The 27,172-nt window shown below is 36.5% G+C and overlaps 3 protein-coding genes across 6 annotated transcripts; 2 read left to right on the top strand and 1 right to left on the bottom strand.

Annotated features, from left to right (window-relative positions):
* Positions 1–257: 257 nt before the first annotated feature.
* On the top strand, positions 258–5,653 carry LOC129576140 (drebrin-like protein). 2 transcript variants are annotated; one of them, XM_055460739.1, is made up of 9 exons: positions 258–605; positions 2,031–2,156; positions 2,285–2,456; positions 2,607–2,802; positions 3,003–3,166; positions 3,230–3,336; positions 3,463–4,016; positions 4,151–4,237; positions 4,554–5,653. In XM_055460739.1, the coding sequence occupies exons 2-9, from the start codon at positions 2,074–2,076 to the stop codon at positions 4,691–4,693; spliced, it is 1,503 nt and encodes a 500-aa protein (XP_055316714.1). In that variant the 5' UTR covers positions 258–605; positions 2,031–2,073; the 3' UTR covers positions 4,694–5,653. The 2 variants fall into 2 exon arrangements, with proteins under 2 accessions (XP_055316714.1, XP_055316713.1); XM_055460738.1 differs by having other exon boundaries at positions 336–2,156.
* A 1,669-nt stretch (positions 5,654–7,322) lies between these two features.
* Positions 7,323–21,483, top strand: LOC129576409 (oxidative stress-induced growth inhibitor 2-like). Of its 3 annotated transcripts, none has more exons than XM_055461521.1 (7): positions 7,323–7,816; positions 15,709–15,910; positions 17,971–18,176; positions 18,322–18,405; positions 18,698–19,478; positions 19,614–19,771; positions 19,851–21,483. In XM_055461521.1, the coding sequence occupies exons 2-7, from the start codon at positions 15,844–15,846 to the stop codon at positions 20,652–20,654; spliced, it is 2,100 nt and encodes a 699-aa protein (XP_055317496.1). In that variant the 5' UTR covers positions 7,323–7,816; positions 15,709–15,843; the 3' UTR covers positions 20,655–21,483. The 3 variants fall into 3 exon arrangements, with proteins under 3 accessions (XP_055317496.1, XP_055317495.1, XP_055317497.1); XM_055461520.1 differs by having other exon boundaries at positions 7,398–8,272; XM_055461522.1 differs by lacking the exon at positions 7,323–7,816 and adding an exon at positions 15,508–15,631.
* An 8-nt stretch (positions 21,484–21,491) lies between these two features.
* LOC129576411 (uncharacterized) lies at positions 21,492–27,109 on the bottom strand. Its single transcript, XM_055461523.1, has 8 exons — positions 26,089–27,109; positions 24,362–24,507; positions 23,946–24,191; positions 23,201–23,278; positions 23,072–23,122; positions 22,833–22,914; positions 22,572–22,694; positions 21,492–22,071 (listed from the first exon to the last, which is right to left on the bottom strand). Exons 1-8 carry the CDS (start codon positions 26,637–26,639, stop codon positions 21,837–21,839), a joined length of 1,512 nt encoding a protein of 503 aa, XP_055317498.1. The 5' UTR covers positions 26,640–27,109; the 3' UTR covers positions 21,492–21,836.
* Between the last annotated feature and the right edge of the window lie 63 nt (positions 27,110–27,172).

The following is a 27,172-nucleotide window of genomic DNA, read 5'->3' as shown; positions in this document are numbered from 1 at the left end:
TACCCGTGCACGTTGGCTCTCTTTCACTCCACTTGGTCGCATCGGCGTGTGTGCAAGTGACTGCACGACCACACTTGAGCCGCCGAGTATTTTGCGTTGTATGTGCACGTCAATGTTAAAGAATGCGGTATGTTCAGAATCGATTGTAACAACATCTCTGCTCAGGCATATGCTTTATTCATTCATTTCACCACTGTTTGTCTCGCTCATTTGCACTGAAGTGTAGAAAAATCAGTTTTTCTTCTTCGTTTTCGTCTTCACTGTAATTGACACTTGGTGCATTTTTGCTGTGGTTGTCATTTCGATGCGCAGATGTCGCTGGTCGTCAACGAAACACAGAGACTTTTGCGAGACTTTCTTTGTTGTCATTTCGATCTATGTTTTGTTTACATCGAAGCCAACAAATCCATTCTTCCGACTGTGTGTTGTCAGCGATCGGAATCGCTGTTGTTTATTTTTGGGATTGACAAGATTTATCTGCATTTTGTGGGTGATCATCGGTATTCGGAGTTGAAAAAAAAAAGGAAATTAAAACGTGTTATTTATTGTTATCGCTGTGTTTGTTCCTTTCTCTCTTTCTCTCACTCTCTCAACATATTCGGAAGGTAAGCATTTTTATGTGCCGGATTCTCTAGATGCTTTTTTAAAGGTTGGTAATTCACTTTGAGCATATCCATTTCATTTTGCCATCGCTCTGGTTACCACTCTAATGTGCATGAAATCATTATTTCATTTAACAATATTTCCTGTGCGATTTGATTGTTTAACCAAAAAAAAAAGAGAGCATTTAGTGCACGGTGATTGTCAAAAATCATGAGTCGATTTAGTTGGCGGGCGTGTGTGTGTTTGTATGTGTGCGTATGTGTTGAGTGTTCACAATTGGAAAAAGAAAACTTGAGTACCCTGCGACCAGCATCGTTTACAAGTTTCGTCGTCGTCTTCGACGCTAGCCAATTGACAAATACCACTACACATGGAATCTGCTGCTGGCAGGTTAATATGAAATATACATACAAAACAGCCAGTCTCTCGCTCGCTCATTCTCAAATACCATGACAAGCGCTGAAACCATAAAAAGTCTTTTATTGACAATGTAAACGGTTTTTTTTTCTACTACGTCTACTTTTGCTTCTACTTGTCGTTCGGCACTTCGACCTAAAGAAACTGTTTGTAACCAAAAAAAAAAGGCTACACTTGATCGCTACATCTATTTTGCATCGGTGAATTGTGCGCCCAACTTGAACGCTGTGAAAAAAAACCATTCCAAAAGAGATTCATTGAAACACTTTTTTTTTGCCAAAAAGAAAAACGGACGAGAAGAGCGAGAGAAGGCTGACTGTCACCGAAAAGAAATACTCTCTGTTTACGGGCATCGAACCACAAACACGATTTTATATGTCTATTTTTGGATTATTGTAGTTTATGAAAGAATGAATTGTGCAAGTTTTCCGTGAGTTGGTGGTGTATTTCGAAAGAAAGTTTTACCCAAACACAAAATCGCAACGCACACACACACACACACATTTTGCTCATTTTTTTCTGCGGTCGGCTCGTCGGTTTTTGTTAATAAATGAAACGGTGCATACACACCAAGTGTTTAACAGTGACATTAATCGGAATTATTTTTTCTGTGACTGTGTCTTCGTCCAGCGGCCAATTGTGCTTTGTGAATGACATTTAGTGCAGCACTCATTATACCGGAACATACACTCGACGCAATACGCACATTTACAAAAGCCCATTTGCAGAAATTCAAATGCCAAAGCGAGTGTGTCAATGACTCATTCAGACAATGCATACATAGCAGTATACTTCTATTGGAATAATTAAAATTACACTCAATATCTCCACCCGAAACTAATTAAGGCGGAACCCCCGTTTTTTTTTTTTTCTTTTTCTGTTTAAAACAAACGAAATTGCATTGGGATTTTATACGAAATAATTTTTTTTTTCTGTTTTTGCTGGTGAATGTGACATTTTTGTTGTGTGGAATTTTTTCGGTCGTCCCTTGTGATTGTTCATTGCAATAGGAGTTTCCAAATTGGCCTGCGGTGATTCAAGCAGCTCTTCAAGATGTCAGTGGATTTGGATAAAAATAGAAACGACATTGTGAATGCATGGAAAGACGTTGTTGACGCTAAAACCGACACCGATTGGTATGTATTTTCAGCTCAAGCTTTTTTTTTTCCATTTTATTCTCCACATTTTCTGACCTTTTTCACGCTGCGTAATTTCATATGGAAATGTCAATATGAATGAAATGTATTTTGAATCTTTTTTTCAGGGCTTTGTTCGGATACGAAGGCCATTCGAATGCACTGAAAGTGGTGTCCACGGGTAATGGTGGACTTATCGAACTCGCTGACGAATTGAATAGCGGCAAAATTCTATACGGGTTCCTTAGCATCACCAATGAAAAAAACAATTTAATCAAGTATTTGCTTATCAACTGGCAGGTTTGTTGGGTTTATTTCAATCGTTTCAATGATTCATTCAATGATTTGACTCACTAGAGCGGCATTTTTATAATGTAATTCACCAAAATGATAGGAACAAGTGACTTAACGTGACTTTCACTTGATTTTTTCTTTCTTCTCTTTGTATAGGGTGAAGGAGCACCAACACTTCGCAAAGGCACTTGCGCCAATCACATTCGCGACATTTCGAAGATTCTAACTGGAGCTCATTTAACACTCAATGCTCGCACTGAAGATGACATCGAAACGGACCGCATCTTAGAGAAATTGAATAGCATCCGATTTGCTGTCAAAGAGAAAGACAGCAAATCTCGAATTGAAGACGGTGGGTCATTTTGGATGATTGGAATGGAAACTTTTTTGTCGTTTCATTTCGTTAAAACTGAAAAATTTACCAAGAAATGCATTATTGTCGAAATTTTTAGTTTCAGTTCGGTTATTCGTTTTGCGAAATCATTCATTTCATTGATATCAATCAACGCGACCGTAGCAAAAATAATGAAAAATCATTGGTTTTATTTTCAGAGCCCCAAAAAGTAGTTGGCACAAATTATTCACGAGTAATTCCGTCGAAGGAAATAAATTCAAAGGATCGTGACAGTTTCTGGAAGAAAGAAGAAGAAGAGGAGCGTATTCGTACTGAAGGGGAGCGGGCAAAGCAAACAAGTGCCAAGTTGGAACTGGAAAAAGTATGTTGCAACTGGTTCACCGAATCAGTCTTAATTATTAATGAGCGCTTGTGTTTGTTATAGGAGCAGAGACATAGAGAACAGCAAGAGCACTCTGAACGTGAAAAGAGGAGGCTTGAAGCAACGCCCGAACGGAATTCAAATGGAGTTAAGCTGGATGAACCGAAGAAGTAAACATTTTTTTTTTCTCGACATTTCTTTATTCTTCCCAAGAATTTTTTTGGATTTATTCCATTGGATTGAACACGATTCTTTCCTTGTAATTCAACAATTGTGACATTTTCCTCTCATTCCAGCATTCAAATTCCAAAGCCGTCCGTTGATCGTTCGACGACACAAGCCGAAGAGATGCGACAGCAGCGCAATCAAGAGGCGAGACAATTGATTGGAGACAGTGTTGACAAAGCAAAAGCAATTTTCGCACAAAACACAGCAGCCGGCCAGCTACAGAACAAAGCCGCAAAAACTGCACCAGTGAAACCGGTTCGAAATTCCATTACACGTTCAGCGACTAATCAACGGCAACAACAATCGCCCGAACCAGAAAAATCACCTCAACATGGTGCCGAAGAAATGGAATCGCCTACCGGCCCACAGTCATCGAACAATAATTTAAAAGAGACTAGCGTTGTTGCTGATCAGCCGATTCATAATTTAGAAGACGATGACAGCGATCCATATTCAACTATAAAACGTTCGCCTTATACAAAAGTAACGACCAACAGTCAAAGTGAACCGAGTGCCAATAACGTCAGCAAGCAAGCCGATAACGTCCAAACGGAAGCAATCACCACACAGCCAAATGATACCGAACAAAAAGTTGCTGAAGACAAACCACCAACCGAAACGGGTAAGAACAAAAACGGAATTTCCGACGAAATTTCGTATAAAGTTTTATATTGAAATACTTTGAATGAGATTCTTTCGAAAATAATAATGATGACATACATGTTATATGTATATCGACATTTTTCCAACTTTCAGAAGCAGTTGTGGACGATTTATCGACCTATGATGGAATGTTACAGGATCAAGGTCTTCGAGCTCGTGCTTTATACGATTATCAAGCAGGTAAAAATTCATTTTTATTTGGAAATAGATTTCGCTTTGCATACCCTGTATTGTATTCTAGAATTTGTTCATTCATTTTTAAAGTTTTTTTTATTTTTCGGTGTTTTTATTAAATTTTTTTTTCATTTTTTCTTCCATCGTTCATTTTTTTCAATTCATCTTTTTTATTTTTCTGTATTTCAATACAGAATCTCATTTTGAAGCAGAACTAATTACATTTTTCTTCTTCATATTTTGTATTTCCATTGAATTTTATACATTTTTGTGTGTGTGTGTAACAACGTGAATAATTTTTCCATTTTTTTCCCCTGTTCAGATGATGAGTCTGAAATCACTTTCGATCCTGGTGACATAATCACGCACATTGATCAAATCGACGAAGGTTGGTGGCAAGGGCTCGGACCAGATGGTGCATATGGCCTTTTCCCGGCAAATTATGTCGAACTATTGAATTGAATCTAGCACATTTCATAGCGAAAGACAGGATTTTGAAAACGCATAACTATCAAAACAAACAGCCTAGGAACTGAAGAAAAAGCCCCCTCTCAGCAGAAATGCATCACTTGCATGCTTATTCCAATAACAACAAATCAATTGCACCATTTACAACGCATTTTTTTGAAACTTTTTTTTCCCCAATACTAATCTACTAATTATGTGTGATTTCGAACGTTATAAAAAGAAGAAACCACAAAAGAAGACAATTGATAGAAATAAAACCGAAGAAGAGCTAACTAACAAGCATTCCAGTGCAATAACAAACAAGTTGATTTGATGCTGTAAGCATCAAGTAATAATTGAGAATTGCCAAAAAAAAAGAAGCCACAACAAAAAATGAGAAAAAGAAGTGAAACTATATTTTCGAAATTTTATTTAGGTGAAAAATAATGAGAGCATAAAAAGGAAGTCAAAGAAAAAACAAAATCTGTTTAAATTTGCACGGAAGATTTTATTTAACAAATGTTAAAATGCGATAGATTAAATTTTTAAAAATAGATACGGAGATAAGATCGCGTCATTTCACCGTCTATCTCATACATCACAAGATGAAGCGAAAACAAAGCAACAGGATTTTTCACTAGTATATTGAGTTTTGTTCGTTTTAAAAAGGAAAACCAATCAACAGACATTTTTAAATGAATCTTTACATATTTAGCAGAAGAAAAAGAACAAAGAGATTCCATTGGAATGACCCCAGGCATTTACAACCAATTTTTAGTGAAAATAAACGAGATTTAGCTAAAATAAAAACATAGTGAATTGATGCACAATTTGATGTTTTTTTTTTCCTCCTTCTTTCTCCCCAATAATAGAGAATTAATTCAATGTGACTAAGAGATTAGACTTAGAGCGTATGATTTTATTTGACAAGTGATTCAATAATAAAGTGTAATACTAATGGAATGGGACAACATAGCTATGATGTGTGGTTATTTTTATTTTCATATTTTTTTTTCTTCTTCTTTTTTCTTCTCACAAAACAGGAGCAGAGAGCAAGAGAGCGTGTGCAAAGCAATGAGCTTGAGAGATATTGACCTAGTTTTGTGCTTGAATAAGCGGTTTGCTGTTGCTATTGCTGCTGCCACAGCCATATCAACAGCCAGCAATTTTCTTTATTGATTAATAAATTGCACATTTCAACTGGCAAACAAGCGAGAGTGTCCATCAGTGAAAAAAAAACCACTCGGCATTTTTGCACGTTTTTTCCTCCTTCTATTCGCGATGCATGAGCATTTGAGCAGTTGGCAGAGCTTCGATAATGATTATTGCATTGTGTGCTGGTTTTTTCTTCTGCTATCTGGCCCCACATAGTGATTTAGATGTAGAGATGGCAGAGAGAAAAACAGTAGACATAGAGAGTTGCAAATAAAAAAGAAGGTCAGCATAAGTGAGGTAGTGACAGAGATTGAACCGTATGTGGCGGCCGACTTCTGAAAAGAAGCGTCATCGATAGATGGTTTATGCAACAAGCGGATGACGAAAAAAGGCTTGTGAATTAACAAGAAGACTTACAACAAAATCAATGGGGTTTATTAAGTCGAAGAAATGAACGAAACAAAAAAAAAACCAGCACTACATCGATTGTCCTCAATTGGCTAAACCTCTTTCTTTTGCTTTAATCAGAGAAGCGTTTGGCCGTTTTTTTTTTTTGGTTACCTTGATGGAAAAATTTATTGTACACAGCCAGGCACAATAATTACCGTTGATGCAAAGGTTAAAAGGCGGAAATTGCGTCGAAATTCAATTCTATTCTTGGGCCTGGCATGCGCTCGCGCGTACATAATAATTATTCGGCATGAATTATCGATACACTATCAGGACAATGTACATGAATTATATAACATTCGTGGAACCGGAGAAAGAAAGCCGAAAAAAGGAACCACTGAAAACACCGCAAACGGCGTGAAGAAGTGTTGTTGTTGCTGTTTTTTTTTTTTTTTTTTTTTGGTTTGGAATGAACGAGTACCGCGGTGTGTGGCGATTGCGGTGAATAAAAACGACGCATGCATATTGAAATGCCGACACACCGTATCCGATAAAATGAGTGTTGCATACACAACTCGGACTTTTTTCCCTCTCCGTGATATGCAATTACAGCAAAGAGATTTCGATTCAATTCGAGAATCAATTGACACTTCTCGCCATCAAAATGTGGCCTTTCCAATTGTTAGATGAAAGTAAAGCGATAAATAAATGTTGGGAAATCCAAAAAACATTTGTAAATGACAAATTAAATCGTTTGATTTTTGGTGTGATTAGCGCGATCGACTAGAATTTGGCAGACTTTACTACAATAGCTGTTGTCGTATCGGTCGGGAACTGATGTTTCAATCAGTCATATATGTGAGACCGTACACGTGACCTTTTTTGCTGTATGACAGCATCTTGTATTTCTCTTACGTGACCGCAGCCGTATGGCAGTGAGCGAGACGCGACGATTCAATAGCAATAACCGTAGCACACATGTTGAAATACATGCAGGAGGCAGGCATAAAAACGTGTGGAAAACAGCGCACACACTTACTGACATACACACGCATATACACACACATCGGGAATATCACATCGATTGCACACAGACCATGACAATGTCGCGATAGAGCGCCATGCGACGTTTCGCCGATTCACTTTACTACAGCACACTTCGACTGATTGTTTTCAATTTTTAAGCGTTCAGTATATTAAGCAGTCTTCAAGATAGAAGGTGCTTTATTTTTTTTAACTTACGTCGCGAACGTTCAGCAGCTTCAAATAATCATATTGTTTTGTTATAATTTTGATTCTAGTTCGTTTTTTTTCTCCTCTGTTTCTGTTTTTTTCTTTTCTTTTAAATCGTCGTGGTTTTGTTTGAAGCTGAAAGAAACAGTGCAAAGTATTCACACAGTGGTTTGACAACAAACCAATTCGAATCAAGAGACAATTTATTTTGTGGAGTGAAAAGTAGAAAGAAAGAGCACAGTGTTGAGAGAGAGAGAGAGAGAGAGAGAGAGAGAGTGAAGAAGCAGCAAAAAAGGAAAAGATATACGAAACACTCCCGACACGGACAACATATCATCAATTGTGTCCAAGATTTTCACTGTAAGTACAGTCTACCCCTCATGTAGTGCTGTTGTTCATACATCAACAAATTATCCAGTAAATACTCTCTCGCGCTCTCGTGTTCACCGATAAAAAAACAACTCATTAATCGATTCTTCGACATTTTATGCTCAAGCCATACACAGATTTTGAATTAATGTGTGTTTGCTGTGGAGTATACAGAACAGAAATAATTGACACGAAGAATTATTTCATACAAGCAGTTTATTGATTCGGATGTTTTTTGTTCGGACTGTGCTGAACGTGACTCTAGTACATGTGCGCGGTGGTTCAATGGAATATTTTTAAAGTTATAATTATGCGGTGTGTGAAAGAAATAATATGTGTGTACAATGACAGGAGATTTCGTTCTTGTTTTCTTTTATTTCGTTCCATGAAATACGGATAAACAGGTTTTTGTTTTACTCTCTGTGTACTGTACTGACAGCTACTTGGGTAAGCTGACGCAAAAAAATGTTCTATCTCGTTAAATAATCCAATCATAATCTTTCAATTGGATAAACATGAACAATACAACTGACGGTTTTTTTACAGTACATTTTTTTCTTCTGTGCCATGTACAATCGAATGATCTATTTGCAATCATTTTGTTTTTTTTTTTTCTTCATTTGTTTGATTTTATACGGACGCTGTTGCCTTGAACGTTAGTTACCTTTCCGGGATTAGTCAATACGATAATGAGCACGATGAACTTGCAGATTTTACACACCGTAACACCAAGTGCTTGGCTACGGAAATTTGACATCGATTTCTCATACATGAAATGCCCATAGCAAAATGATTACAATTTGTCGTGCTTTTGTTGAGGGTGGGGAACTTTAGAAATAGCTTCATTTGTACGATGCTAATTATTTTTGCCCCAAAAAAAAAAAACGTCTTCTTCCCTTCTATTTTATTTATCGTAACCAGCAACAGCTCCCTTTTCACAAATTGGAAATTGGCTCTCTGGGAGCGCTTTTTGTGCTGAATAACCTTATCACAAAAAGGTGATTCATCAGAGAAAATGCGGAACGGTTTGCCTTCTCATACATTGATAATATTCACTCAAACGAATAAATTTCCGAGGTGATTGCTTCGAAACAAAACGAAAAGAACAACAACGACGATGACGACGACAACGGCGATATTCATTTTGAATCGTTCAGATGCGTGCTAAAAGTAACGTAAACCACACGGAAGGGAGCTCGGTGAAAACATCAAACGAGAGAGAGAGAGAGAGAGACTTTGGGTAGAAAACAATTCAATTCACCGAATGCTTCATTCTCATATCGCTCAATGCTAATTTCGAATCTACGCAACATGGGGGGCCACACTATGTGCAATTTTTATTTCATCAAGCCAATCTCTCATGCACACGCAAAATTATTGACACCAAAAAATCCGTTTTGCTCGAATTTTGTAAGGTGCTTCTTAGTCTTCTATTCTTTTTGTTGTTCTGCCGCTGTTGAATTTTTCGCTCGTTCTTCTTTCTTTCCGTTTGCTTTTGTTTCTATAAAGATAAATATAAATATACACAACAATTTCAAGCCATTGCTACTAGGCTGATCTATTTTTGTGTGGTTGTCGCGGTTCGTTGCTTGAGCGTGAGCGCGCGCGCGCCTTTGCATTTGTTTTTGTGCGGTGTGTGTCAGTGCTCGCTGCTTGGCGGCGGCGGTGGATTCGCTTTCATTTTCACGGCCATAGGGGTATTGCAACGACCATAAAATATATGTACTTCATCAAGTTTATCAAGCTCTTTCCAAGTTTATGCATAGTTTCGAACTTTTGTTCAAGCTCTACCATCTAAATGTACAGTAAAATAATTTATGGGCACGACGTAAGATGGCGTTTTTTCTGGTCAAAAAAGTTGCAATATCCCTTTGTTCACGGCAGCACACACTTATTTCATTGAGACTAGAGACTGTCCGCGTACAGTGGCTCAGCCACACAGACACCAAGATGAAGTGAGAGAGAGAGAGAGAGATGATGAGAATAAAAAAAATGACTTGAGAGCACTTGGCGCTAAATATTTTCACTTCTATCGACCTTTAATCGTTAGATATTGCGTGAGATGCTGTCACCTGTCGCCCATACAGAAGCCGAACTTGTTTTGTGTTTGCCTCTAAGCGAACGAACGACACAAGCTGTGTTCTGGTTTACGGAACTTTTTGTTTTTCTATCATTATTATTATCGATGATGCCAAACAAACATCGATCAGCTTGATTTGCATAATTTCGAGGCCGGTTTAATGTTTTAAATCAATCATATTTGAGCATAAATTTCGGCAACACGTGGGAATTACCCAATGATTGTCCTCATTCCATTCAACTTTCACCGATTATTCCAATCTTTCAGTTCAAACAACTGGCTTTTACTTCGGGTTAGACGTCAGAGAAACAGAGACTGCGAAAAAGAGAAAGACAGAGCGAGAGCGACGCAGTCCAAGAGAGAAACGACCAAATTCAACGGAACGATCCTTGAAGAATGAAATTGAATTTTGAAAACTTCATTTAAATTTATCGAGTGAAAAGAGAATTTCATTCGTTTGTTGTTGCTCGTTCCGTAGCCGCTTTGTGAATCCGAATGAATGATGCTGCTGCTTTATTTCTCGCAAAAAATAAACACAATTACTGATAGACATTCTATGCTCATTCGGATTTTCGTGTGGTTTCTGTGTGAAATCGAGCGAATTTCGGTTTCGATTTAGCAGATCCCGTTTGATCGCTCTCGTGTGCAGCTACTCGCATCGCGTTGTCTCCTCGTATCGCGAATAAAATACACATATATAAAAAAAACCAGGTAGAAGAAATTAAAGGATTTTTTGCTTTGAAACCGCGTCGAGAGTTTGTTTTGTCGACGAAAAACAATTGTCCTCGAGGAGTAATTTTTCGTCTGTTATTTTTAACAATGAATCAAAAGAATTCGTACCGAAGAATAGAGCGTGTGTGTGTGTGTGTGTGTGTGTGTATTCTCCCTCTGTTTATTTGTTCATTTGCTTGATACATTGTCGGATTTTTTTTTTCAATTCAACTGAAACTATGCAGTGAAATGATGTTTTAATCGTTCATCAAGTGCGCATTGTTTCGACGGAAATTATTTATGCATTTCTCTTCATGTCTCGAATCGAGCCTATTTCAATGTGGCGACGGAATTTCACTCAAATTTACGCTAAACCAAACAATATTTTCTTTCTCTTTCGTAAATAAAACAAAATACGGCACTAACAATATGTCTCTCGTTCTTTTTCAAATGTATCGTTTCCGCAATGAAAAGGAAAAAAAAAAAAACGAACGCGAAAATCAATTTGTTCAAAAAGAGAGAGACACTCTAATGTCGTACCATTTTTATCCATATGTAAGCAATTTACATCTTTTTTATGATCAATAAAAAGAAAGAGAAGGTACTAAGAATTTGGCCATTTAATAAAAAAAGATCCGGCCTGTTTATATAACAACATAGTTGTTATCGACGGGAATTTCGTAGCAGGTATGCTATCATATGCTAAATCTATCGCCTTTCTTCTTCTCATAAATAACAACTGCGACAGTTGTGCGTTGTAGCCAATTTGTAAGAACAAAACGACAATCTCGAAGAAAGAATTTCTCGTCTCACTTTCTTCCCATAGTACGCGCGGAAAAGAAGCAAAGCAACAACAGAATAAAAAATTATCATCGGTTGTGCGTTGAATCTGCGACATTTGAATTATGTTTGTCAAAGATTATATTTTTTACATTTCGATATTTTGACCTAAAAATTTATATAAATAGACAGTAGACGATATTGTAGTTCAAATGACAACATAAACACTGTTAATTGAAAGTGTGAGACAGACGAGTAAGATTGAAAGAAAGACAACGAAGGCAACACAACATGACTAATCAACTGCTGTACCAATCCTTTTGATTCTCGTGAGATTCTCATTAGCCTCGATTCCATTAAATGAATTGAGAATTTATTGGAAGCTTTTTTATGACATCGAAGTGTCAATTCAGCAATTCACTTCAAAAATTCGAAAAGTTTGCCCTATTTTAGCGAACCGATCGACATTTTGGCATTCAGATGACAAAGATTTGTTCTGTGGCTAAAGGAATTGCTTGAGTATCTACCTATTGAACTTTAAGTGCTTCTTTACTTTAACTTCTCAAATATTGAATTCAAAATTTTCCATTGAAAAATGCTTTTTGATATTCTCCATACGAAAATGAAGCGTTCATAGAAGAAAAAAATTGGATCAATTTTCTTGATTCAATATCAATTGATATGATTAATGATGGGTCATCACGAACATGTATAGCAACATCGAATTTGCTAAAAATTGTGTTCTCATTTTGTTTTTATAAAATTGTTTTGTTCAAAGGAAGAAAATATCGTTGTTTGCTCTGTTTTTTTTTTTCGTCATCAAATTGTCGATATTCAATGAATTGTGTTTGAAAAACTGACTTTTTCTTGTCATTTTCAACCTCGACCGACCAAAACGTGTCTCGTCTGACTCATGCGCCACCGAGAGTTACGAACTCGACCGAATCGAAATGATCGCTAAGCAGTTGTTTGGTACATGCATAAACCAGTGTTATTTTTGGCATTGCTTCATTATACCTTATGAGTTGTGTTTGGTGACAATGTGCTGTGCCATGCTGTGCTGTGATTTTTTTTTTTTTTTTGCATGAAATGAGCGCGATTATTTAAATGATTGAAATTTTACGACCATTAAATTAATTGATGGTGTCGATACAGTGTAGCGAAATGAAAACGAAAAGAGCATAACAATTGTGTAAATGATATGTGGTGGCAAAGAAACGAATGATCAGGCATTATTAAGTGTGTTGACTACATTGAAACTAGGCAATTGTTGATTTGGTGTAGAATTGACTTGATTGCAAAGCGAAAAACCAATGAAAAAATAAAATAAAATGGTCAACACAAGTCAAGCGTGCGCCACTTACGATGTAAACGAGCCAGTTCAATTGGTTTGTTTACGTTGGATGTGTCATTGAGTATGTTATCAACGCTTATGGTTTGTTTTTTTTTTTGGGGGGAATTTCCAACCAATTGATGATCGAATGTGAATTCGATTTTCTTTGTTGGGATTTCTGTGAATTGAATCGCATATAAAAATCCAATGTCGTCAATTGAGCTACACTATTTTCGATTCAAATAGTCTACGTTCAAACGAGGGATTCGTTTCCAAATCGGGCCACGCTCCATTGACCATTGTGATTGGAAATGTTGTTCAACCAAGCATTGTTCGTTGCTTCTTAGCAATAGCGTGGCGCTCGTATGCCAGGCGACAGTAGAACAAAACGATAGAGTCAATCCACTCGATTCATTAAAAAAAAAACATTTGCAAAATGACAATTTAAATAATAGGTTGAGGGATTTTCTTTCTCTCTCGCACTCCCCTTCCGAATGGAGTGCTGTTGAATATTTTATGAATGTTATCATAAACCGGGCTTCTCGTTGCATTTGGTTTGTTGCAGCAGCATTCCGTGTCAGTCGCATATTCAATTGATTTAGTTCACATTGGCATGTGTGTTAGATTTGATTTGAGTGTGTACAAATAAAGCACTCGAAATTGATAGTCATGTTCAGCTCTTTTTTTTTGTCATTTTTTCATCGTAAATGCCATTTTCAAGCCTTTACATCGATAAAATAATGCAAACGTAAGAAGCACGTGTAAGAAATCAGAAAATCGTACACTGATTGAAATACTTGGAAAAAGATATTATTCACCGTTCAAACAAGATGGCGAGAAGAATCGACTGCATGCTCATGCATTTTTAAATGCTAAGTTGTGCAAAGTCATCTCCTTTCTGATGGATATATGAGTGCTATAGAGAGGATGGAGCAAAAAATAAATAAATCGCAACTTGATTGAAATATGACGACGATTTTTTTTCTTCTTCGTTTTACTTCACGCAGCTACTGTAATGGTTTCGATCGTACACATCTCTCTGAGCTCCATCACATGGAATGATACGTGTGACGGCATATTTTCACACGAAACTTTGTTCCCAATGAGCCGAGCACTTGCTATATATAGAGCGAACGTATCCGAATATTAGAAACCACAGGTTATTACACGTAGCAAGTGCTCGGCGCACTGGAAACAAAGTTCCGTGTAAAATGATGCCGTTACACGTATCATTCTATGTGATGGAACTCAGAGAGATCTGTTACGTGCTCGAATTAATTTCCATTAGGAAGCCTGTATTTCTAGTTTGAATCGAAACGTGTTTATCGCATGTGAAAACAGATGATTCATCCATGCTTTTCGGTTTGGTTTTATGTTGTCGGTGATTTTTTTTTCCCTTTATTTTTCCACAGAACCAACCAAAAATATTGATCTCTACCGATAAACAGCCGTATAAATTGATTTCGATTAACGATAGACAAACGTTTTGCTGGAAAATCAAACGTGATTTGATACCCAGAAAGTTATGCAAACGATGGTTACACGAAACCTAACAAAAGAAAGACAAAAACAATGAAAGTCACGAGTTCGTTTAACTTGGCATTAATACGTCGATTCCAAAGTATGCTTCCGGTCAAACAAATGATTTTATCACACCTGGGGGGAACACATTTGTTTGTAAACATCGGAATAGTCGACTGTTTTGAAAACAGTGTTTTACAAGAAAACTAAAAAATTATTGAAAAAATATTCGATCAAAATTCTTTGGAAGAATCTTCAGGAAAATTTCTATGCAAATCGTTGTACAAAATGTACAAAAATCGTTACATTGTTCTCAAAGATTTTTCTAAGGGAGCTTCCTCAGCTCAAAAAAATAAATGAAATGAAATTCATTGAGAAAGATAGCGAAGTGCGTCTTTCATTCAGAAAAAGTTCATAGAAAAAAATGTGTTGTTTCAAAAAAGTCGAAAATGGGATGTTAAAGTGACTCAAAATAGATTGCAATGCAAAAGCTACAGAGAGGGATCAAAGATTTATTTGGAATTTGGCGAAGTGATTTGAGGCGTCACAGACAGATGAGTTGATGTCATCATGTTATCGAAAACAGCCCTTGATTGTAGCTTATTTACTATTTAAAACAACATAATATTAAACATGAACAATATTAAATCGTAATTATTTTGGCGCATGTAAATTGTAAACAATAATCAAGTTTGTTTGTTTGTTTTTTTTTGTACATGATAAATAGTTGTGTGTCCCCGAAAAAAGCGGCGAGAATTTTATTTTTATTTTATGTAACAGACAACAATGATAAATAAAAGCACTTTCCCTCATTGACAAGCGATATCAGGCGATGACATCAGTGAGTCGCAATTGATCGTGTCTCGTTCCATCAAATATCAAACTTGGCCAAACCAATCTTATCACAGCTGGAAGTGATGATTACGAAATTGAATATACAACACTCTTTGGACTTTCCAATCATGTGAGAATAGAACGTTGATTTTGTTCGCGTCATAGAGAGAGAGAGAGAGAGAGAATACAATGTCACCTGTTTACGATCCACTTGAGAAAATTGGCCAATGGCATGCACCAGAATAAAAGTAGTCGTGTGATAAAAAAAAATTTGCCAATTAAAATTCACCAGCAAAGATGATAGAACAGAAATGAACTTCGACTTTGTATGCTTTGATTATTCGTTTAAAGACATTTTTTTGCATTTAAAGATTGTACGATCTCACATATAATCTTGAAATGCAAAAAAATTATCTTCAAACAAATAACGAATTCTTCAAGCCGAGAAAAAAAAATGCATAATCCATTTCCCGTGTATACGTCGTGCTACGACCGTGAATGTCCTCTATTGGCTCGAATAACTCATAACACTTCGTTAAAACTCAATGTATCAATTTCTCAGTTGTAATTGAAGATTATTTATATTTATATTTATATTTGGTTTGCCTTTTGTTTACGTTTCAGTCGATGAATTGAGAGCTGACCGAGCGCGTATTACGCTGAGTTTTAAAGCCGGAAGCAGGCACACACAACCGAGAATCAAAACAGCAGCAGCAGTAGCAGCAGCCACAATAACTACAAACAATAAACTGCATCAACATGAAATACACAAACACCAACGCAAATCCGTCTATTGAATGTGCGTACAAAGACGTTGTTGTCATCGGTAAGTACAATAATTGAATACCTGTTTTTCTTGTGTGTAAACGAAATGCTTTTTTTTTTGTTTGCCATTGTTGTAAATGACATATTTCATGCGTAGTAATTATCCAAAATGACGGTATTTAGAAATGGTCGAAGTATCATCATCAGCTAGCCCAGAAATTCTAAAATTATCACTTGACGATGCGTGTTCGTTGACGAAAAAAAAAAAACCCGTATTGATTTGTGATTTTCATGACCAATGATGTTCCATCCCTCTTGGAAAATCGACCTATGAAAATGACGCACCACGGCCACGGATAAAATTGTTTGACGAAGAAAAAAAAAATTTGAAGGTCAATTCTTAAAGCCGAAAAAAAAAATCGAAATTGTAAACATGACAACCGAATTCAATCGATTCGAATTTCGAATACTTGATGAAAGTGCGTATATATCATCGCAATGAATTATTCTGTCTAATTGCTTCATTAAAATGTCTGCTTGAATTTTTGATTGAGCACCCCAAACGTTCGTGGAAATTCCGACAGAATTTTCGATTAATCAAATGTTACATATATGGGACCACATCTAATCTGATTGTTTTATTCACGTGCTTGTGTTGACAACAAAGTACACAGATTTTTTTGTGTCTCGTCATATATTTGTTCCTTTATTGTTGTCTCAACGGGCGATGAGTTGTTTAGAATGAAAAAAAAAAAAAAAAACATATTGGTGCATTTACGCCGTTGATAAAAGCGGTTGATTAGAGACTAGAAAAAAAAGCTTACATGATTATATGACAGCGACTCTAAGCCAAACGGTCTGATAACATTTCAATCGTTGCCGCGTCATTATTGTCGTTTTTTTTCCGCTTGCGACGCATTCGCATCAACTAAATGCTCACATTATTTTTGAATGCAACAATTTTAAATGCCAATGTGAAATTGATGAAATTGTAATCGATTAGACATTGTAAACGTGGCCGCACATTTACATCTAATTAACATCGGTGAATGACGTTAATTGTTAACGGCTTGCATGATTGATGGTGTTACAAAATGTGTTGTCTGTCTATCGCCAAGCATTGTCAGTGTATTCTGGAAAATGAGACACTTAACGACAGCTGAAAATAGACAAGAGAAGAAGAAGAAAAAAAAAACGCACACGAACCAACATGATACCTCATTAACAAGGCACAGAAAATGAAATAAAAATCCCATTGAATGTGATTCAAGTTTATTATTAAACGTGTGCCATTTTATTACAGCAAAAGATATAAAATCATCATCATAATTTGATGAAAATGTGCCGTTGATCAATCTGTCGTCTACGATGTTAGTATTGTTATCAGAGAGAAAAGACGCATTCGCGTATACGTTCATGGCTAAAAATGAAATATGAATAAAATGATAGACTTGTTGTTCTTGCTAAGAGACACATGATTTCACGTATGTGCTGTCTGCTGTGAATCACGAATGCCCCCGTACGGACCGGACACGCTCACATGCCGCGAACAAAACGAGCAGGCGCAACGTTCCTATCATCGTGTTGTGTACTTTTTCCTTTAGTTTACCGTGTTTTTGTGTCCCGGTTTATCTTCTTCTCTGAATTGATAACTGACATCGAAAGCATTCTCCTACAATCATAATCAAAATGTACTTTCTAGGCTGTAAACACAGAACGTTCGAGAAATTGTAAAACACCGGTGAAAATCAAAAGTACGGCACAGAATTATTTTTTACATATTTTATGTAACTTTATGGGATCAAACATCTCATGGAATGTTGGTGGAAATCTTTTTATCGGCTTTTAAGTTTGACTCTTGTGTTACTCATGGAATGAAAAGAGTTTCGACACAACAATGTCATCAACAACAAGTGGCTAGAAGGCTCTATCTTCTATGTGCTCCAAAAAAAAAACGCATTCACAAGATTTACGATGTTGTTTGTATAAATTCAGTCAATTGGCCAATGTCGTTATATTGAGCAATTCAATTGATTAAATTACTATATACACTCAATTCTTTCACTCATGTTTCTTTCTCTTTCTCCCTTTCGTATGGTGCATACGATTCATTATCGCTAGGCAACGGACCAAGTGGAATTACATTATCTTATATGTTGGCGGGTAATTGGCCGCATTGGAATCCACAAGATATCAACAATCATCCTGATGAATTGTTGCGCGCCCGATTAGAATGCGCCGACCCCAGTAAAAGTCTCGTCGAACAGGATTTAGTACAGTTGGCCGAAGGTCTTGAGGGTCGTAGCACAAATCCCGTGTCATTGTTGGTAAGTCATTGAGAAGAAAAAAAAAAATGAACGCTGCTCATACATTTTAGACATTCTTTTATCGCCGACGAAAATTCATTGACTGAACGAAAAAATGAACTAATTTTGGTTTCTTTTTCTTTCCGATTATTTTCGCACTGTGCAGTTAGACAGTTTACAAAATCCATGTGCTGATATAGGACTCGAAGTGCCATCAATGCTTTGCTACCGTTATCAACCAGATAAAGAAGTAAGTGTCGTGTCATGTCATCACATTACTGCTTACACCCAACAAGACTGATTACTATGAATCAATTTGAAATATTTCTGGAATGCTTGACTGTTATATTAAGACACACGGTTATCTGCCAATTTTTTGAAATTTTTATCATTTTCGAATTTTTTTTGAGTCGTTGTAATTTTTTTTTTTTTTTTGCAAAATCGTAAAATTGAATGAATGAAATAGATAAAACACAGCTGTGAATGATGATAAGAGTGTAATTCATGGTTTGTAATGGGTTTTATTTATGTTATTGTTGTAGATTGACCACGTTGTACTGGGTACAGGAGCACCGGGTGGTTCATGGCATAAAATGGATCCAAATCTACGAACGTTGTCATTAGCGGCATGGATGTCATTGCCAGGTTTAGACTTTAATACGTGGAATGCAAAACGTCAATTGGACGCAGCCAATGAAAAGGAAACGGCCACAGAGATAAAACAACTGAAAAAGAAACCAAATTGTAATAATAAAATATGCGAGAACAATTGGTGGCGATGCTTTAGTAGCAATCGCAACAATAATACAACGCAACTCATTTGCGAGAAGAATGAAGTCTATCCCAATACAAAATCACAACCAAAAGCCGAACTCAATGATATAGAAGTTAAATTAAACAATGATAATACAACGGTTAGCACTGAACTTGTACGAACGCCGGTGCCACGGCGAGTACTTTCCGTACGAAGACAAGTGTCACGCGAAGTTCAAACCAGAGCATTGGTCTCTGATGTAGCCCAATACTATGAAAATTATGTGAAAGAAATGAATTTGGAACGATACTTTCATAATAACACACTTGTGACTTGTGTTAAACCAATTTTAAGCTCAACCAACAAACACGTACGATGGCTTGTCAGGGGCATTCAAGCGAATGGTACACTCTTTGCCTATACATGCCACAATGTCGTTCTTGCCAACGGTGCATCCGATTTGGCCAATCGACTGGGCGTCAGCGGAGAAGGCTCAAACGAATGGGTTAAACATGATTTACCTGCACTGCTATCAGTACTCGAACAAATTCCCGACGTCGAACGACCAAGTTAGTACACTTTTTATTTAATAAAATCATTATTTTTTGCATTTTTGATCCATCTCTATGAATCCACCTTGTGTCCACTGGAGATGTTTTGCATTCATTACCAATTAACTTATGAACCGTTTGTTTCATTTGCAGAATTGAAGCCGGTGTTAGTGGTGGGTGCAGGTTTGAGTGCTGCAGATGCGGTGACAATATGCAAATCGTCTGGCATCAATGTGATTCATGTTTATCGCAATCGATCGGCTGGTCTTGACAAGATGCTACCTGAAACCGTTTACCCGGAATATCATGAGGTGAGTTTGCACTCTCGATTCAAATTCTCATTCTTTACTCTTTGAATAAAACTAATTTCCGTTTCCATTTCGTTTCCAGGTGCACAAAATGATGAAAGACAGTGTAAATACGTACGATTTATATGCACCAATGCCGGAGCATACGATCATCGAATTTATTCCGGGTGGTGCGGACAGTTTAACGCCGTGCCATAAAGTGGTGCTCAAACAATTGAATACGGGTGAAATAACAACGGTCGAAGTATCGTATTGTGCGATATTGATTGGTTTTCGACCGGATTTGCAGTTCTTAGATCCGAATACTAAGCAAGACGATATCAAAACAATCGAATACGAATCGTGCAATGAATCAAACTACATATTAAAAGACAGTCTGTTGTCACCGTACATATTGCTCAGCCGTAAAATAGCCTGGCTGAAGAATTTGTGCGCAAAATGCAAGCACTTGAGTATCTGTGAACGTAGTCGCAAATACAATGCGGCCGTGCATCGTCGGCCGATTCACTGCACTTGCACAAATGATTCCCAAATCAAGCAGAATATCAAAGCCCATAATGACAATAACAACAATAACAACAATAATAACAATGTAAATAGTAATTGTGATAATCAGCTGAAGGATGGTCAAGTGGAGAAAAAGTTATGTGGTGTTGTGGTGGCGGAGTCAAAGTCAACGGTGCTATCTGGTGGTTTGGGTGAAGATTCAACAAAACCCGTGGATTGTAAAACCAATCCAATGGCCGTAGACAAGTATACCAATGAAGTGTTGCATGTAGCAATGAAGGGCCTGTTTGCAATGGGCCCATTGGTTGGTGATAATTTCATTCGATTTATTCCGGGTGGAGCGCTTGCCATCACAGCGGCGCTGTGGAAACAACGATGACCCAGCACAATAATTCCACCAAATTGACACACGGTGACAACACAAACATATACACACACCCAGCTCTGTCTTCTCTACTATGAGGAAAGTGATTAAAACTTCAGGAGTGAAACTGCCTTAAATATTTGCCAATTACAAAACAATTTAATGGAGCAAACTAACTCATTCCAACACACAGAGTTCAGACGGAGAGTCGAAGAGACGGAAAGACGGAGAGACGGAGTTCGTTTATGTCTGAAGGCTGTACATTTATCTTGAGTGGACAACGCGACAAAAGAAACTCTATTGTTGACTTACTTAGTGGTACAGCTAAAGCTCTTATTTCCATTCTTAATTAACCAATTGTATAAAAGAGATAACTTCCGCAATGCGAAGTTTTTTTTAATTGTTTATTTTAACTATGTCATTTTTTTTTTAAATTGAGTCATATCACAGAACGAAAACAGCAGTTGCTAGTTCGATCAGCGATAAAATTTTTTAAATAATTTATTTTTTTTATTTTGAATATATAACCTTTTTTTTGGGATCTAAATGTTAGTTCCGTTTATTTTTGTATATTTCGATTTAAATGTGTAAAAATTGCGAGAATGTATAAAATTTTTAAATGAATCAACCATTTGGCTTGTGATATGTTTAAGTTAAAGCCAAACAATCAATGGACATTGTTTTGAGTGCCCTTTTTTTTCTAGGAAAAAGATAATTGAAATTGAATATCAAAGAAAATGAATCTAAAATGGCCCAAAATCAAAAGAAAAATTAAATGAAATTTGTTTTAAATACCTTTGATAAGAACGAAATAAATGATAACTTTCAAATCATCACCTAGAAAGCAAATGGTTTTTTTTTTCTATCAAATTAACTACATCTTTATTAAATACTCTGGTTTTTTAATAGGTAACAACAACAATAATTTTTTTTTCTCATCTAAAGAACTACTATTCATATAAAACAAGTGATTCAACAATGGAAAACAAAAAATTCCCAGCGATTGGCTCATCAGATTCATCAATCAGCCGAAGATAACAAAAAAAAAACAACAACAAAAAACAACACGTCTCATCGTTCACTTTTTTCTGTTTGCGCTCCTTCTGTTTTTATTTTTTTTGTAGATCCCACTCCCCGATTTCGATCGAAACGGAGAGAAGGTAAAACCACTTATCTTATTTATCTATCTTTATACGCTTAATTGAAGATATGATCCTGGAAAATGTACTTTAAAATTCGCTCTTTAAGCCGCTGCAGGGCATTGCTATTTGGATGCAACACCTCGGGCACTGATGATGATACATCGCGTTGATACACCTCTTTTGAAATGCTGTTTGAACTCTCCGGTCCGCGATCTGTACTATTAATGTTGCCAATTATATTGAACGGATGGAATCGACTCGTTTGGGCAAATAACTCACCGGACACTTGCCTAAATATATGCAAATTTTGAGAGAGAAAAAAAAAACAAGAGAATATATCATTGAAATCAAGGAACAATCATTAAAATTGATTCTTCTTGCAAATCGATGACTTTTTTTTGTGCCATGAATCACATTTAAATGGCATACAGTGGCCAATTAGAGACGTAATTATACTTCATTAAATGCGAATGATTTCAATGGAATTTTGAAGATATTTATGAATGGAACAAATTTCAATAAGCAAAAATCACAGAAAAATTGAAATACAAGTTTCTGTTTAAAAAAAAAACCAAACCACAACCAAAATCTGTAATGAATGAAAAAAAAAAACTGAAAAATTCCATAAAAAATGATGAGGAAAACACAAAGAAATGTTCCTGTTTGAACTTGCTTAAAAATGACCAATCAAACTAAACAAACATAGTTTGAAAAAACTGCGAAAAAAATTGAGAAGAATGAGATGAAAATGTCAATTTACACTTAAATAAAAATCCATTGTAAGTGTTACCATTTACGATTTTCCATGTAGCCCATTTTGAAACTCTGCGGCCAAAATTTGGCCATATGCTTCGAAACACAATCGGATGGTTTGTCGATCGCATAAAAATCATGATCGAAGGCATTCACATACCTAAAATGAGAGTTGAATTTTCAAAATGCGTTGCTATTTGCATAATTTCGACATATGTCTGAATATAGGGGAAACCCAAAGACCATAATAATAGCGATAAACCATGTTAATACTTTAATTTGATCGAACTTGACTCACATGTATGGGCACAATCCGTGAGAACCCAATGGAGGACTATTCGATGCAACTTGTGTGAGGCCGCAATTTCCCAGTCGCCAATCTGTTGCGCCACAGAAAAATTGGACGCCGAAAAAAAAAAAATTGATTAAAAATTTTAACCGAACGTTTTTTTCACATTTATTCTTCAATTTATAAAATTAATCCAATTTTGCAATTTTTGTCTAAAAACTTTTTCATTCATTTTCTTTCTTAATTACCTTGATGACAATTATAGAATCGGGTTCCCTTGTCTCGACTCGTGTGAATGCCTTATTTGAAAAAAAGAAAAATGAATGTTTTCATTGGAACATTTTTGAAAATAAGCCAAACAAACTTATAATACCAACATTGAACGTTCTGTGCCGCATCGCGGTGATCTGGTTGGGTGGATCGGTGATCGAACCCAGGTCCAGCCATGTCGCATGCTATTGACGAAAGAAGAAATAATAATAACAAAAAAAGAATGATTTATAAATAAATCTATTTAGTGGGAAGAATAATCCGTAAATAGTCAAAATCAAACGCGTAAGATGGTCAGATCATTCTAGGAAACGATGCTAAATATAGCACAAATGAATAAATTTGACAATGATCTTGTCGCATGAGGCTTCTTAAAACTGGTTATGTGGTTTTATAAAATGGTCAGTAAAATACGAGGAAGTTGAAATACTGAATGTCGCTCTTTGACCACTATGTTTGATGTTGTTGCTGTTGTTGTTTTTGTTTGTTTGCAAATAGATCACGCAAGAATAGATAGTTTCTTATATTTTGGGACCGTCGAAGGTGTATTGTGCGAAATTTGAAGGTAGAACTTCCAATCGTGGATGCATCGAAATGGGCTTGATTATGTCAAATACTCATTGACATTGAAGATGAACCGTGTGAATTGGCATCGTTGATCAAATGATCAAAAATGTCAATTGTTATGCGCTATGTACTCCATTTACGTATGCTATTTACCTTGAATTCATTCGCATTAAATATGCTAAACGAATGTGTTATCAATTGAGAGAGTGACTCTGACGAGTAACAGTGATATTTGGAATTGATTGACCTCAAAGCAAAAATACAACTCAAATGTATATGACTTACTGTCGATTTCTTTGAGCCGTTTGTAACCGAAGCGTCGGCCGGCTTCGGTGGCCAGCTGACCGCCATAGCTGAATCCAAACAAATAGCCATTATTCATGTCGAATCCCATGTAATCCAGCAAATGCAGTTGCAGTGTCAACACTTGTGCCATTGGATCGAATACACGCACCAAACGAACGTAACTCTCGGCTGCATATTGGCTGTAGTCCATGCATATCAAGCATCCACCGCGATATGTGCCCAATTCTTGTTGTTGTTTTTTTTTTTTTGGAATTGAGATCAGGTCACATTAAAAAAAATTTATTAACGTATTTCAGATTTTTTGTGCGGGAAAATTCCTCACACAGCCAACCGGACAGAGCGAAAGAAGGAGAAAAACTGATATCGAAAAAAAATATCGTTGGATTCAAACTAACTTTTAATTAACTGCTTCATCCATGTTGTGTTGCATGATTCACGCCAGCCGTGCATTAAAATTGCAAATCGACCGTTCCGATGGCATTGCCCAACTAACAAATCTTGCGGCTTACTAAAATTTGATTCATACAGTAAATCTCCTTCGCTGCACAAACAATAAAAAAAAAAACGAGAGACGCAGAAAAGAAAGAAAGAAGAAAAAAAAAACAGAGAGACATTTGAATTGCATGTTACAATGTTGTTTGCTTTGGAAACAAGAAATCGTTCGCAAAAAAAAATATGATAAACGAGAGAATTTTTCAGTCGCTGTTTTTTCATCGTTGATTTGACCAAATTCGCAAAAAAAATTGAAATCATATTCAAATTTTTTCTTAAACGAGAGGGAAAAAACGTGGCTAACTCGTGTGGCGGTCATGAAATTTAGAGCCCGTTATTCACGGTTGCGATTCTGATCTATAGCAACACAATTTATTTTATTTTTTTTCACTTCCATTTTGGCTGCCATATATTCTAAAAAAAAAAAAACCTCTGAATTTATACGATTTCATAATCTAAGCGATTCAATTCCCGACAAAGGCTTTGTTTTATTACACGGAGTGCGACTTTTACTTTACTTTGGTTTGTTGCACATGGTTATTTCTGTTATATTATATTTTTTTCTGTTTTATTATTGAACGATGCGAGAGTTATTGATGTCGTTTGTTATTTCTTTTATGGCATTTATGTTTGCATCTTCCATATGGATTTTCAAATGGCTGTGCGCGAATGTCGATAAAACTATCGAGGTCAAAACCGAACAATCTATTATGCAAGACTTATTTTACATCCGTACATCGAACTGTCGGAACTGATGGTGGTAATTCAAGCGCGGCCATTAATTTCGGAACTACCTAAGTCGACATTTGTTGCATCCGATCGTACACTAATTTTCCGATTCGATTGTTGTTGTTGTCGTCGTTTTCTGCTCGACTGACCTAAAATTGGATCGAAAATCACACGCGATATAAGTAGAATGACATCGATTTTTTTTTTAATTTTCAGGGCATTTTCACCGGAATTTTTCTTTTTTTTCAACTCTTTTTTAACGGTTAATCGCATGCACCCAATTTTTGTCCATCTCATTTTATACGATTCTTTTGAACTTTTTCTTTTTTTTTTGGAAATTCTGTTTTAATTTTGGTGTTGTCGATGTTTCCCGTAAGCAAAACTGGTAATCAACGAGACTTCTTCAAACAGTAATTATATCTTTCACCTTTCTTATTTTGGCCGTGCCACGATTTTCATCTTCAAATTTATGCGATCGCTTTTTTTTTCTCGAATTCTCGATGGGCTCCAATTTCGAATGTGTTATATGTTATTTTTTTTTGTGTTCGATATATACGCGCGCGCACAAGCACCACACTGGCTTTTGTTCACTATATATGTTTTTTTTTTTAAATATTTATTGTACGTAATGCGGATTGTTTATCTTTCCATTTCAACTGATCACTTTCGTTTCGGTTTTTATTTGCTTAATTCTGTTTTTATGTGTGTGTGTGTGTGTGTCTAAGAAAACGTGCACAAAAACGGTCGTTGTTGTGGAGAGTGAATTGAAAATGGTCGTTTGATGATGGATCATTATTATGCATTCGATGGATCGATCAAATCGATCACTTCGAATCGGTTATGGTATATTATATGGTTTCAAATGGATATGATTCGCACAAAATTCACGAGTATCACTTACGTATTGTAGTATTTGAAAAAGATATTTCCGGCTAATTCGGTGGCATTACGTTGTCTGGATTGAATGAAAATTCCGAGCTGTGAAAAGATGTTGCCCAATTCTTGTGGCTGTGCCTGTATCGACTGTGATCGTTGATTTAATGATTGCCGTTGAAATTCAAACCAATTACTATGGATGCGATAGGGATCGTTGCCGTCATTGTTAGCAATCGATCGGATGGAATTTTTTGCAGCGGTCACCACAAATATTGGGCAATTCACAAACAATACGATCCCAATTAGCCCGATTGTAATAAACTGACGAAATGAATATCCAAAATGATGGCTACAACGGCTCGGGAAATTCTCCGTATTTCGTTTACCTAAACTATTTGTATAACTATTAATTTTGGCTGTGGCCGATGTGCAACATTTGTGACACCGCCAACGATTATTATTATTTTGAATAAATCCGAGGCGAGCGTTTCGCACGATTGCCATTGCTGCTGCTGTTATCTGCTCTAGTGATACTGAACGTGCCGCAGCTTTGGACGTCTTTGTTATTATGATCATTTTGGCGTCGCTTTACCACTAATTATCTCCTCGTATATGCTGTTTTTTTTCTCTCTCTCTCTCGGTTAAGACGTCTCTTTTTTGTACGCTTTTGCATACTTTGTGTATATTTAGCTTGCGCGCGCGTATCAGATGGTTATATCTCGTTTTCTTCTTCTTCTTCTTCTTCTTTGGCTATCCTTATGTATTGTATGCGAGTAATCTTTAAATGTATGACACACTCGCTTCACTCTCGTTTGGCATACTTCCACTCACTCACTAACTCACTCACTCTTTTATGTGTAAACATTGAGGCGCGCGCGCGCACACACGACTAACAACACCATGCTTGATAAAAACTAAAAACGACGAAAATGACGACCACAACAGCGATTTGATTATGTCGACAATGTGGAAAAAAGAAACTTAACTTGAGATCGACTGTGTCCGTCATCTCAATTCGCATCGATCAGGTGTGCTGTATGTGTGTGTGTGTGTGTGTGGACTTATGCGCTTGTATTTGTCTATGCATGTTTACGTTCGATGTTTTCCTA

Source organism: Sitodiplosis mosellana, unplaced genomic scaffold (genome assembly GCF_009176505.1).
Source record: "Sitodiplosis mosellana isolate CC-2019 unplaced genomic scaffold, AAFC_SMos_1.0 Smas_scaffold_6181, whole genome shotgun sequence".
Classification (NCBI taxonomy): domain Eukaryota; kingdom Metazoa; phylum Arthropoda; class Insecta; order Diptera; family Cecidomyiidae; genus Sitodiplosis; species Sitodiplosis mosellana.
Note: the sequence above shows the minus strand (reverse complement) of the source record. Positions and strands in the feature narration are given on the sequence as shown.

Bases quoted from the DNA above. Each gene is read 5' to 3' on its own strand.
- LOC129576140 (XM_055460739.1), top strand. From the start codon at position 2,074: ATGTCAGTGGATTTGGATAAAAATAGAAACGACATTGTGAATGCATGG. The intron at 2,457-2,606 runs GTTTGTTGGGTT...CTCTTTGTATAG, and splicing joins ATTTGCTTATCAACTGGCAG to GGTGAAGGAGCACCAACACT. The intron at 3,167-3,229 runs GTATGTTGCAAC...TGTTTGTTATAG, and splicing joins CCAAGTTGGAACTGGAAAAA to GAGCAGAGACATAGAGAACA.
- LOC129576409 (XM_055461521.1), top strand. From the start codon at position 15,844: ATGAAATACACAAACACCAACGCAAATCCGTCTATTGAATGTGCGTAC. The intron at 18,177-18,321 runs GTAAGTCATTGA...CGCACTGTGCAG, and splicing joins CAAATCCCGTGTCATTGTTG to TTAGACAGTTTACAAAATCC. The intron at 19,772-19,850 runs GTGAGTTTGCAC...TTTCGTTTCCAG, and splicing joins TTTACCCGGAATATCATGAG to GTGCACAAAATGATGAAAGA.
- LOC129576411 (XM_055461523.1), bottom strand. From the start codon at position 26,639: ATGATCATAATAACAAAGACGTCCAAAGCTGCGGCACGTTCAGTATCA. The intron at 22,695-22,832 runs GTGAGTCAAGTT...CTCTCATTTTAG, and splicing joins CACGGATTGTGCCCATACAT to GTATGTGAATGCCTTCGATC. The intron at 22,072-22,571 runs GTAACACTTACA...GCATATATTTAG, and splicing joins TACATGGAAAATCGTAAATG to GCAAGTGTCCGGTGAGTTAT.